This window comes from Salmo trutta, chromosome 1, assembly GCF_901001165.1.
Source record: "Salmo trutta chromosome 1, fSalTru1.1, whole genome shotgun sequence".
In the NCBI taxonomy this organism is placed as follows: Eukaryota; Metazoa; Chordata; class Actinopteri; order Salmoniformes; family Salmonidae; genus Salmo; species Salmo trutta.
In genome coordinates this window covers 42,001,102-42,012,658 of record NC_042957.1, presented here as the reverse complement: position 1 = coordinate 42,012,658, position 11,557 = coordinate 42,001,102, and the positions used below count along the sequence as shown (strand labels likewise).

The 11,557-nt window shown below is 41.6% G+C and overlaps 2 protein-coding genes across 2 annotated transcripts; one reads left to right on the top strand and one right to left on the bottom strand.

Moving 5' to 3' along the window:
* The first annotated feature begins 32 nt into the window (after positions 1–32).
* LOC115196162 (zinc finger protein 808) lies at positions 33–2,636 on the top strand. The gene is made up of 4 exons (XM_029756785.1): positions 33–743; positions 945–1,057; positions 1,344–1,449; positions 1,678–2,636. The coding sequence occupies exons 1-4, from the start codon at positions 488–490 to the stop codon at positions 2,613–2,615; spliced, it is 1,413 nt and encodes a 470-aa protein (XP_029612645.1). The 5' UTR covers positions 33–487; the 3' UTR covers positions 2,616–2,636.
* A 733-nt stretch (positions 2,637–3,369) lies between these two features.
* Positions 3,370–11,041, bottom strand: LOC115196145 (zinc finger protein 24). Its single transcript, XM_029756764.1, has 4 exons — positions 10,586–11,041; positions 7,524–7,660; positions 7,109–7,214; positions 3,370–4,832 (listed from the first exon to the last, which is right to left on the bottom strand). The coding sequence occupies exons 1-4, from the start codon at positions 10,887–10,889 to the stop codon at positions 4,219–4,221; spliced, it is 1,161 nt and encodes a 386-aa protein (XP_029612624.1). The 5' UTR covers positions 10,890–11,041; the 3' UTR covers positions 3,370–4,218.
* Positions 11,042–11,557: the final 516 nt, after the last annotated feature.

Genomic DNA, 11,557 nt, shown 5'->3' with positions numbered 1-11,557 from the left:
GTTAAATATGCAATATGCATCAACAATTGTCGTTTTCAGATTGTCATTTTAAAAAAGTTTTTTTCTCTGATTTGCGTACTTCCTTTTACTGATGTGGCGCGTAATTGTTTTTATTTTACAGTAATATAATTTTGGACCAGTAGATGGGGTCACAGCCCCACAAAATAAGAAAGGTTTAAAATGTAGTGTTTACTACGGTGCTATATGTTTAATCAAATTATTGTAATGTATTCCGTTTAACAAAAGAAAATCGAGTTATCAACGCATATTTTTATCCACATGTACGCTATTGTAATCTGTTTTACGTCATACATATGCGTCGGCCGGAAGTTGAATTTCCATTGCCTCTTGTTTTTGTTCCCGGTTAGATACTGTTCAGCAGCTGGGTTAGGTACGCCTTTTGTGTTCGATATTGGCGAGATATTTGGTTAATTTTAAACAACTTTAATATCAATTCAAACGGTGTTTGGACAATTAACGCAGAGCCATGTCTAAACGCGCTTCTTTTCACACACAACTGGCTTCCATCATGGAAATACTGTCTAGAACCGCAATGGCTCATGTGTGCAAACTGGTTGACGACGAATACGCGGGAATATCTTTAGAAAATGAGGCTCTCACTGAGAAATTGCATAATCTGGAAAGTGAACTTACAATTGTGAAAAGCACAGCTCCCAAGCTGGCTGGAAACTATCGCTCTGTTGGTGTTCAAACTGGTGAAACTATCACCAGAATAGACAGAGGTATGTTGTGGTCCTTTTATAATGCATCCGTGACAAGGAGGAGGATGCATGTTGTGTTGACAAAGAATGCATGCAGAATGGGGATCTTATAGTCTTCATTCCTTTCCCCTTTAGTCTATATAGTGTCTTCATCCTATACGGGACGCTGTTTTCATGACACAATATGCCCAAGTGCCAATTCAGTTCTGCCTTCTCTTCCAGGGCTAAACGGATCCCCCACCATCGAAGGAATATTTGGGAAGGAATGGTGTCTTGATCTATGGAACCATGGGGATCCCTACAGCACAGAGAACAGTCCACAACACACTGCCAAAGTGAGTGAGGAGACTGAGGAGTTTTCCTTGCCTCGTCTGCTGTCCATCTACACTGATATGAGAAAGCACTAGGCAGGATTGTGGAAACCAACAGAGGACTCAGGCTTACCAAAGGACATGCTGTCAGATGCCCAGCTCTTTGAAATGAGTGAATCCGAGGCTACCCTTCATTATGGACACTTACTCTTTCTGTCATATTTAGAAGTCTTATTCCTTCAATGCATTTTATTATTTAGTGTCTGCATTTTTTTTAGTGGCTCTAAAAATATTTATCTTACTCTCGTAGTCAACAGGGGTGCCTTCAGGCCAAGCTGATGTTAAAGAGGAGGATTTTGAGGTGGAAATCATAAACAGCAGAGACCCACAGGAAAGACCAACAATAATTTTAGATGGTAAGTTGTTAGCGGTTTTAATCTGAGATTTTTGATTTGCCTGGCTGGTGTAGTGCTAAATCACATAGGTTTAACTATGCGTTTGATACCATGCACAGTAATAAGCCAATGTGAGACTCTTATTTGGTCATCATGGAGGTTGGACATTGTTTTTCATGAATAGGTGGACAGGCAATCGAAACCACAACTCTAATTTGTATTATTTTTGTATTTTATCTGTTGCTTCAGGAGATGACGACTTAGTGGACAATGGAAGAGAAGGGCCCTCCAGCGTGTATCCATCCTTTGATTCCTTCCGCCAGGACAGGCCAGAGAGACGGGATAAACAGGTACTGGAGATGTCTACTACGGATGTTTCCACAGGACACACTTTACGTTTCATATCCATCGACGGATTGGAGGAGGAATATGGCGAACATGTCTTTCCCATTGAGGACGATGAGACGAATGAGTTCCTACCAGACGATACTGAGCTGTTGCCCAATGAAGGACAAGATGAACACATCACAAAGCCAACGTATGCAAAGAAGTCTTTAGCAAAGTCAAAAAGCAAAGCTGGGAAGACTAAGACTTTCAGTTACTTTAACAGGTTTAACTTGCACTCCCATAGTAAATCCGACACAAACAAGTTAAGTTGCGTGATTTGTAAGAAGACTTTCTTGCGGCAGAACCATCTGACGATGCATATGAAATCTCACAAGTCACTGTACTGCAGTGTGTGTAAGAACTATTATCCTGGGAAAACTCAGCTCAAAAAACACAAATGTGTTGCTCCCGATAATCTGGCCTCGAACAGCTCAAAGTACTTTTGCCATTACTGCGGCAAGTCTTTCAGCTGTCCGTCAAGCCTGAGGATACACCACCTAGTGCACACTGGAGAGAGACCCCACACGTGCACTGTCTGCGGGAGAGGATTCACACAGAAGGGCAATCTGAAATGTCACATGCGCCTTCACACTGGTGAGAAACCGTTCAAATGCCTCACATGCGAAATTGGTTTCACCCAGAAAGTATACCTCACTCAGCACTTGGCCAAAGCTCACGGTCAAAAGGAAGAAAATAAGAAAAAGAAGAAGACGCAAGTGCACAAATGTTCTAAGTGTCAGTTGTCTTTCGTCAATCAGCAACTGCTCCAAACACACATGGCTGTTCATAAAAATAAATGAAGTATTTTTGGTTGATTGCAATACTCTTGACTTAAAGGGGCAATCTACAGTTGCTACATCCATTTTTGGACTTATACATTTCTATGTACCCATTTATTGTTTTAGAATATAATTATTTATGCCTCATGAGCTTAGTTGAACTGTTGTACACCATCAGAACCCCAAATAAGCTTGTAAACAAAGTAAATAAACAATTTACATTTTTGTCATTTAGCAGACGCTCTTATCCAGAGCGACTAACAGGAGCAATTAGGGTTAAGTTCACCTTATCAGCTCTGGGATTTGATCCAGTGATCCACTAGGCTACATGCCACCCTAAATAGCCTCAAAACATGGTTAAAACTATAATTTTGGTATGGATGGTCAGTCCTTGCATCCATAGCTCTATGAATTTGAGTGGTTAGCCTACATTTCTCCAGGCCCAGCCACCCAGCTTTTTACTGAAACGGGTGGGGAGGCCTCTTTATCTGAACTGCTGATTGCCCCTTTAAAGGATTGTGTGCCTGCTTTGCTCAAACTGGAGAACCAAATACTGTATGTCATACTTCACAATATTGGAGCGACCTTAACCTAACGACCTTGTCAAGGGGTTCCGATCTGGACGGTGGACCTGGGAGTCCCCCCCCCCCCAAATACGCTACAGTATGTTGTAGCCTTTAAGTGTATTTTTATTACACTTGATTTGTCTGAATTAGCTACAACACTAACAGCATGTATTAGGCTATCTGGTATGATTTACCTACAATAAAAGGTAAATTATGAAGTTTTATTTTGCAAAGAACGTGGTGCATCAGTATTGCACTATTCATAAGTACTGTAATGTTCACCTACCACTATCCCATGTTCTATATTTTAGGCTCAAGGATTGAACCTGCCAATGTTTGGTAGTTTGTACTGTATCTGCATTGTCCTCTGTATACATTGATACAAGATATCATTAAATGGATGTTTTCCATTTCATACTTGTTTTGTACATAATGCTTCCATGATTGTGTCAGTTGTTTTTCTGGAATATTTATCTGCTGTAAACTTAATTTGCTTTCATAATTAAAAGAGCATAACTTCATCTTTGCCATGTTTACATTTTTATAATATGGAATAATACAAATGTAATGTGAACAAATAAGTAAATTATTACTGTATGCATTATTTTAACTTCATAATTCATTACAGAAAATTATTTGGCACACTTACATGATCGGTCAACCACACTGGCATTCTTCACAGTAGCACAAACAACTGGTATCAGGACAACCACTGTTCAAAAATACTTCAAAAATGTCACTCAAATCTCTTCATCTAACAATGGGGCATATAGTCTCTTGCCAATTGTGTGACAAGAAGGCACAGTGTGTGTGCAATCCTACGGACGGAGCAGAGGGAAAACTCGAATGAAACAGTTCTCTGCCATGTAGTGAAGAGTAACAGCTCGGTCATGTTCATTAGGGCACACAGTAGCGCAACAGTTTAAAAACAAACTTGACCTACTGAAAACCACCATGATTACAATAAGGCTAAAGATGTTTCGGTTGCCAGTTTTCAAAAAGGTTGAAATGTAAATTAAAAACAAATTAACAATATAAAATGACTATTCCCTAATCCCTTAATTGAAACATTGGTGTGTGTTAAAACCGTGTTTATAGGTGTAGCTCTTCCCACAGTCGACACAGCTATAAGGCTTCTCCCCGGTGTGACTCCGGAGATGGACATTCAACGAACTCTTCTGAGAGAAACTCTTCCCACATTCTGTGCAACTGTAGGGTTTCTCTCCAGAGTGTGTACGCTGATGCAGCTTCAGGTACGTCTTCTGAGCGAAGCGCTTCCCGCAAACTGTGCATCCAAACGGTTTCTCTCCAGAGTGGCGTCTGATGTGGACTTTCAAGTAGCTTAAATAACCAAAGCTCTTCCCACAAAACAAACAGTCAAACTGCTGCTTCAGGTCTTTTCCAGTTCCCTGCTGGTGGCTTGGCCGGTTTCTTGGTGCGTATGTGTTGCGGGGAGGATAGTCCATGTACATTCCATCGGCTGTGTCAGGGCCAGGCTCTGGTGTGTTGTCAACCAGACCAGCCAGAGTGGGGTCTTCCATGAGGCTCTCAATGGATGTGGGCTGCTCTGTGTCAGGCATTGGAGGGTATGTGTTCAAGTCCCCCTGGTATAGATGAAGTTGACTGGCAGCTGTTCTTTCTACTGCTGGAGCATCCTCCACTGCTACACTCCCTGTACAGTACAAATTACAACAATCTCAATACCGGCATCACAGCTGTGAAACAATTCAATAACCAGTCCCATATAGGGCTGTTGCAGTGACTATTACTGCCACACCGGCAGTCATGAGTCACAAAGGCAGTACAATTCTATGTGATAGTCGAGTCACGGTAATATCCTTTTAAGCACTTTTTTCCTTTTAAGCACATGCATTAGTAGTACCAAACTCGCTAATTGATCAGGTCACTAACGGCCTGGTACTCGGGGCTCTACTTTGCCTCCAACCACTGACAACAATGCAAACGCAATCGAAAAATCACATCAAACATCAAAACAGTATGTGCTTTTAAAACTGAGATTGTTGAACTTCTTTCTTCAAATTGATCAATAGGTTGAAACTGAGTGGAAAACATGGCCATTGTGGATGTTGTTTCATAGCCTAACAATGAAATGGACAGTGCTTTCTAAGGTGATGATTCATTCAAAAACACCCATATGACGCTAAGCCAGAGAAAAAAAATGTATGATTGTGCCGCTATACATTTCTACCACATATTGCACATGGCAGAAAAAATTATTGGTACATAATTGGTCTGGCCGAAATTAAACAAATTCAAATTTAGCCTACAATTACAGTGAATTTCTTTTTGAATAGCCTAGTAATAGGTATTTTTCTTCTTCATAATTAATAGATTGACATTTCCTTTAGCTACAGAATCTCTCACCACTGAGTTTCCATCTCCTCCCCTCCATTCCTTTCTCCAGCGCAGAGAGGGGCTGTCAACAGTTTAATTAAATATGTTTTGTTGTGAAAACATGTTACTATCCTTGTTCCCGAACAGATTTCACTTGGTTTCCCAAATGAAGCACTGGGTAGCTACAGGAACAGGGTTGGAGAGCCCTTGGCATAAAGAGTTTGGGGGGGGGGGATGTCATCTGTGGCGCAGTGCAATTACTGGAGTAGCCTACCCAACATGAGTGAAAAACATACAGACGGTAAAGTGGCCTCCACTTTTCCAGTGCATATGGATGACATGTCTTTTTTGTCTTGCCTCTGTTCTTGCCCATTTGATAAATGGGGCATTATAAATCTAAACTGATTTCCATAGCAGTAAAGACAAGATTCAATTGAGAAAAGTCTGATGGGTGAAAATATGATCACTTGAGAGAACAGCGTGTGCAGCCTGAGGGAAGAGCACAAGCAGCCCATATGTCTTTTGATTTCTAAGGCTTGTATCGTTCACAACTAAAGTTGCCAAATAACTCTAAATCTAGTGTATATGACCTGTTTCAAATTATCCATTTTACGCTCAACATAGCCACTTCATATGCGCAACATCCATTCTATTTTATTCAGGTAAGTTCAATTATATTCTTCTTACTATAAAATCATATAATGGCACGGATCGTATAAGCATATCTTCTCTGCTAAATGAACACGCCTATGGCGTGGTGCATAGCCAGATAACATACAGTAGTCCAACTCATATTCTGTTCTTCTGAAATACATTTTCTTCATATCATGTTTCTTTAGCTCTGCCTAAAATAATGAATTTATTGTGATGTATACCGTAATTTCCGGACTATAAGCCGCAACTTTTTTCCCACGCTTTGAACCTCGCGGCTTAAACAATGACGCGGCTAATATATGGATTTTTCCCGCTTTCAATTTTTTTTGAAAGGAGATGACTTCAGTGGTTTCAGTGCACAGGAGGAGGAAGATAGTGACGAATGACTTTCTTGGTAGGCTACTGTTTACTGCAACAAAAAAAATGTTTTGTTACAAGCCGTGTTTCGTTAAAGCCCATTTATTTTTGTTACAAGCCGTGTTTCGTTAAAGCCCATTTATTTTTGTTACAAGCCGTGCTTCGTTAAAGCCTATATATTTTTGTTACAAGCCGTGTTTCGTTAAAGCCTGTGTAAAGTTCATTTGTTTCAATGTACCGGTAGGCACCTGCGGCTTATAGACATGTGCGGCTTATTTATGTTCAAAATAATATATATTTTTTTAAATTCAGTGGGTGCGGCTTATATTCAGGTGCGCTCAATAGTCCGGAAATTATGGTAGTCAATTGATTTATTCAACTTTTTTAAATGGAGATGTTCAAAAGGCACGCATCAGTAATGACCGCCACAGCCCTAATTCCTTAACAAGTCATAGTAGCATGCAACGCTTATCCAGAGACTGACTTGCAATTGCAACTTGCCCCCTTCCTTCATGAAAGGATGTCGTTTATTTTACATATGAATGAGCTGTCAGAATTTCTCTATGATCACGAGACACATACTTTTTCTCTTGCTTGCATGTCCCCTCTGCTGGTCCACTGGCTGATCCTCAAACAGCTCCTCTTTGATAAACACCAACTCAGGCTCATTGTCCACCAAGTCTATTGCCTACACAAGACAGGTGAGTGACAGTTATTAGACAACACATGGTTCTTTTTTTATTCCGACTGTAACAGAAGGAATAACCTTTGTTGTGATCCAAGAGTATAACCCTTCCCAGTCCCAATTCGCTCCTTAACCTTTGATCTGAATAGGTATAAACACCAGTGGTGTATGGCGCTTCCACCATATTGCTTGGTCTTTCACCTTACAGATCTGCAAACATCGAATGGGTAGGACTAAGGTCAGGGAAAGGGAACAAATTGGGACAGCCTGGCTAGCAGAGATGCACTATTCAAGGATATTAATAAATCTGACCTGAGTGACCTCATCATCGCCCAAGATGGCCGATCCAATTGTCTCTTTATCCTGAGGGATGGACTCTCCATCTCTCCATAGGTCCATGCACCAGTCCTTACCAAAGACACCCTCTATGGCGGGGGCAGACTGCTTCTCTGAAAATGGAAACATCTATCATGAATATACTGACCGTGGCTGAACCAGCATCCATTCATCATCCCATTAAACAGCTCTGCAAGCGATATAAATGTCCAAATATGCAGGCAACTATCGTAATTTACTGCTGTTACACCGGGTATGTACTTACAAAAAAGGTTTAAATAAAAATGACAAGCAACCGAAAATAATGTATTAAATATTGATTTTGACCGGAAGAGGTGCCCCTTGGTAGCTCTTCCAGCCAAAAACAATACATTGAAAACATTTCTGGTTGCTTATACATTTTTATTTAGACCTTTTTTGGAAGTACATACATGCTTGCAGAGTCGTCTAATGGGAAGATGAATGGAAGCATTGTGGGCAAAGAGAGGAGATTTGTCATATCAAATTAAAATATATTTGTCACTTGCTTCGTAAACAACAGCTGTAAACAAACAGTGAAATGCTTGCTTACGGGTCCTTTTCCAACAATGCAGTTCAATAAAAAATACATTTTTTAATAATAATAAAAACAGTGATACATGGAATAAATGAATATACAGTGAATATCTTGTAAAAATAACATGGCTATATACAGTGACTACCCGTACTAAGTCGATGTGCAGGGGTTCGAGGTAATTAAGGTAGCTATGTACATATAGGTAGGGGTAAAGTGACTAGGCAATGGGATAGATAATAGACAGTGGCAGCAGCGTATGTGGTATGTGTGAAAGTGTGTGTTGGATTATGTAGTGTGTGTATGTTGGGGTGTCAGTGTAAGTACATGTGGGTATAGAGTCAGTACAAAAAAAAGGGTCAATGCAGGTAGTCCGGGTAGCCATTTGATTAGCTATTTAGAAGTCTTCTTTAGCAGTCTTATGGCTTGGGGGTAGAAGCTGTTCAGGGTCCTGTTGGTTCCAGACTTGGTGCACTGGTACCACTTGCCGTGCGGTAGCAAAAAACAGTCTATATCGCTTGGGTGGCTGGAGTCGGCCAATTTTTGGGTTCTTCCTCTGACACTGCCTGGTAGATGGCTGGGAGCTCGGCCTCAGTGATGTACTGGGCCGTACTCACCACCCTCTGTAGCGCCTTGCGGTCAGGTGCCTTGCAGTTGCCATACCAATGCATTGATGCAGCCAGTCAAGATCCTCTTAAATGGTGCAGCTGTAGAACTTTGAGGATCTGAGGGCCCATGCCAAATCTTATCAGCCTCCTGAGGGGGAAGAGGTGCTGTCATGCCCTCTTCACAAATGTGTGGACCATGTTAATTCATTAGTGATGTGGACACCGAGATATTTGAAGCTCTCGACCCTCTACACTATTGCCCCATCAATGTAGATGGGGGCATACTCGCCCCTCTGTTCCTGTAGTCTACGATCAGCTCCTTTCTCCTGCGGACTTTGAGGGAGAGGTTGTTGCGCTGGCACCACATTGCCAGGTCTCTGACTAAGCACACAACCCTGAGGGGCCCCGGGTTGATGGTCAGTGTGGCAGATGTGTTGTTGCCTACCCTCACGCCCGTCAGGAAGTCCAAGATCCAGTTGATGAGGGAGGTGATCAGTCCCAGGGTCCTGAGCTTGGCGATGAGCTTGGAGGGGACTATGATGTTGAATGCTGAGCTGTAGTCAATGAACAGCATTCTTACATAGGTATTCAGTTTGTCCAAGTGGCTGAGGGCAGTGTGGTGTGCAATAGAGATTGCGTCATCTGTTTGAGCAATGGCCAGCCTTTCAAAGCATTTATGTACATGCGAGTGTTACAGGGTGATAGTAATTTAGGCAGGTTACGTTGGAATTCTTGGGCAAGGGGACTATGGTGGTCTGCTTGAAACAAGTTGGTATTACAGACCAGGTCAGGGATAGTTTGAAAATGTCAGCGAAGACACTTGCAAGCTGGTCAGCGCATGCTTTGAGTACACGTCCTGGTAATCCGTCTGGCCTTTAAAGTCTCCCCTGGTTCAGATCTAACTACCATTAGTACATATTGATAATCATATCGTCTGGCCTGGGAAGTTTGTTAAGAGCCCCACACTCATTTCGAACATTAAAATTCATCGCTTGCGGTATGATTTCGGAAACATAAGGAACACATCTTTCATATCGGCGAGAAATAATTTTCTAAAATCAAAAGGTTAAATTACTACATGTAACAGTTTTGCTTTACCCCTCTCCTTGCCCCTACCTGGGCTCAAACCAGGGACCCTCTGCACACATCAACAACTGACACCCACGAAGCATCGTTGCCCATCGCGCCACAAAAGCCTCGGCCCTTGCAGAGCAAGGGGAACAACTACTTCAGGTCTCAGAGCGAGTGACGTCACCCGATTGAAACGCTATTAGCGCGCACCACCGCTAACTAACTAGCCATTTCACATCGGTTACAAACACACCTTTACTTTGTTAGGGTTCTGACAGTGCCAAATGTCCACCTTACGTCGCTTGTTAACGGAAAACTGCTGGAAGACGTCTCCGAACACCTTGGTGTAAACGGAAGATGGGCGCAACAAACATGTCACTGAAAATGTCGGCTGCAACTGTGTTAAAACAGTGCAGTAACGTTAACTATACAATTTGAATTTGTTTAATGTTTTTGATGTGATATGAAAGTAGTAGGCTTTATGTTTCTAGAACTGTACCGAAATTGAGAATTGAGTCACGTTTAGATGGAGTATTTGGCTGTTTGGCCGACGTCACATAAAAAGTTAACAAAAACCAACATAATGTACTGATTACATGACCCAAAGAATAGCCCACAATTACACAGAACAATGTGTGCAGCTATTGCGGGCTATTTGGGTGCTGAAATCACTAGTTGTATCTTTAAAGTCCGCCCACACTTGTCTAACTCGTAAATCGTGGACTGTATTTTAATCGGCTACAGTTGCTAGCTAGCAACCTGTCATTGATTAAAGCTATCTAACGTTACCGTCTAAAAATACTCACCTCGGTTCTCAGTTGCTTGATGCGTAAATATTTGTCCCGAGACCTGAACTCCATTCTGACAACGGCTGGCAATGACCCTTTTACGTTCGAGCAGTTTTACCGTCTTTAATTCAATCTCTAGCAAGTAACATTTCTTCTTTAATGCCTCGTTCTCATTCATGTGTTGTTGGGATATTTCAGAACGGAGAACCGCCGAGCACTCGTCGACAAGTTTACCGATTTCAACAACAGCAGCTTTGCTTAGCATTTCCATAATGGAAGCTAACTGGGTCTGAAAACTTCCACGATTTATCATCGTATTCATGGTTTTGTTTTTAAAAAGAAACTAAGTCCAACGCGTATGATAGGCTGGCGATATTAATAAAACTGAATAATAATAGACATTGATTTGGTGGCTAGCTAGCTCAAATAGACCAGAGATAATATATAAATTAGGAGATAGAAATCCCATTGGGAGGAGAATGGATAACCTATAAAACGCATCACCAGCAGACTCTCGACCAATCGCGTTCAAGTTGTCATGCTGCGTCACGCAATCCTTTCTCGACAGTACGTAATGTCACGATGCAAAAGCTATACGATATTACAGAGAACACGTTAAATATCTCACATCTCGGAAAATATTTGTAACGTTGTACTTCTTGTTGACGAGTGTTGGGGTTTTGCGCTAGCGCCCAATTGAATCCCATTCACTCATTGGCTTGTGGCCTCCTTGTCCCAGAATCACCCAGAATGCACCGCGCGGCTCATTAACGACGCGTGAGCAACGTAGACAATGGGCGTTAATATGAACGCAATGGAGTTTTCCATCTTCTCAAAAGTATCTCTGAATAGACCTCTCGCTCATTAATCTAAACATTACCGCATTGAATTGTGGGATACTTTACCGTAAACCATGAAGTAAAGGTCACGAAAACACTTCTTTTTTTTTCACGAACACACTAATGTTGAGCTTTAATTCATGGTTTACTG

Coding starts and splice junctions, on each gene's coding strand:
- LOC115196162 (XM_029756785.1), top strand. CDS start 488: ATGTCTAAACGCGCTTCTTTTCACACACAACTGGCTTCCATCATGGAA. Junction 1,058..1,343: donor GTCCACAACACACTGCCAAA/GTGAGTGAGGAG, acceptor TTACTCTCGTAG/TCAACAGGGGTGCCTTCAGG. Junction 1,450..1,677: donor ACCAACAATAATTTTAGATG/GTAAGTTGTTAG, acceptor CTGTTGCTTCAG/GAGATGACGACTTAGTGGAC.
- LOC115196145 (XM_029756764.1), bottom strand. CDS start 10,889: ATGAATACGATGATAAATCGTGGAAGTTTTCAGACCCAGTTAGCTTCC. Junction 7,215..7,523: donor GCGATGATGAGGTCACTCAG/GTCAGATTTATT, acceptor TGTCTTGTGTAG/GCAATAGACTTGGTGGACAA. Junction 4,833..7,108: donor ACATGCAAGCAAGAGAAAAA/GTATGTGTCTCG, acceptor TGTACTGTACAG/GGAGTGTAGCAGTGGAGGAT.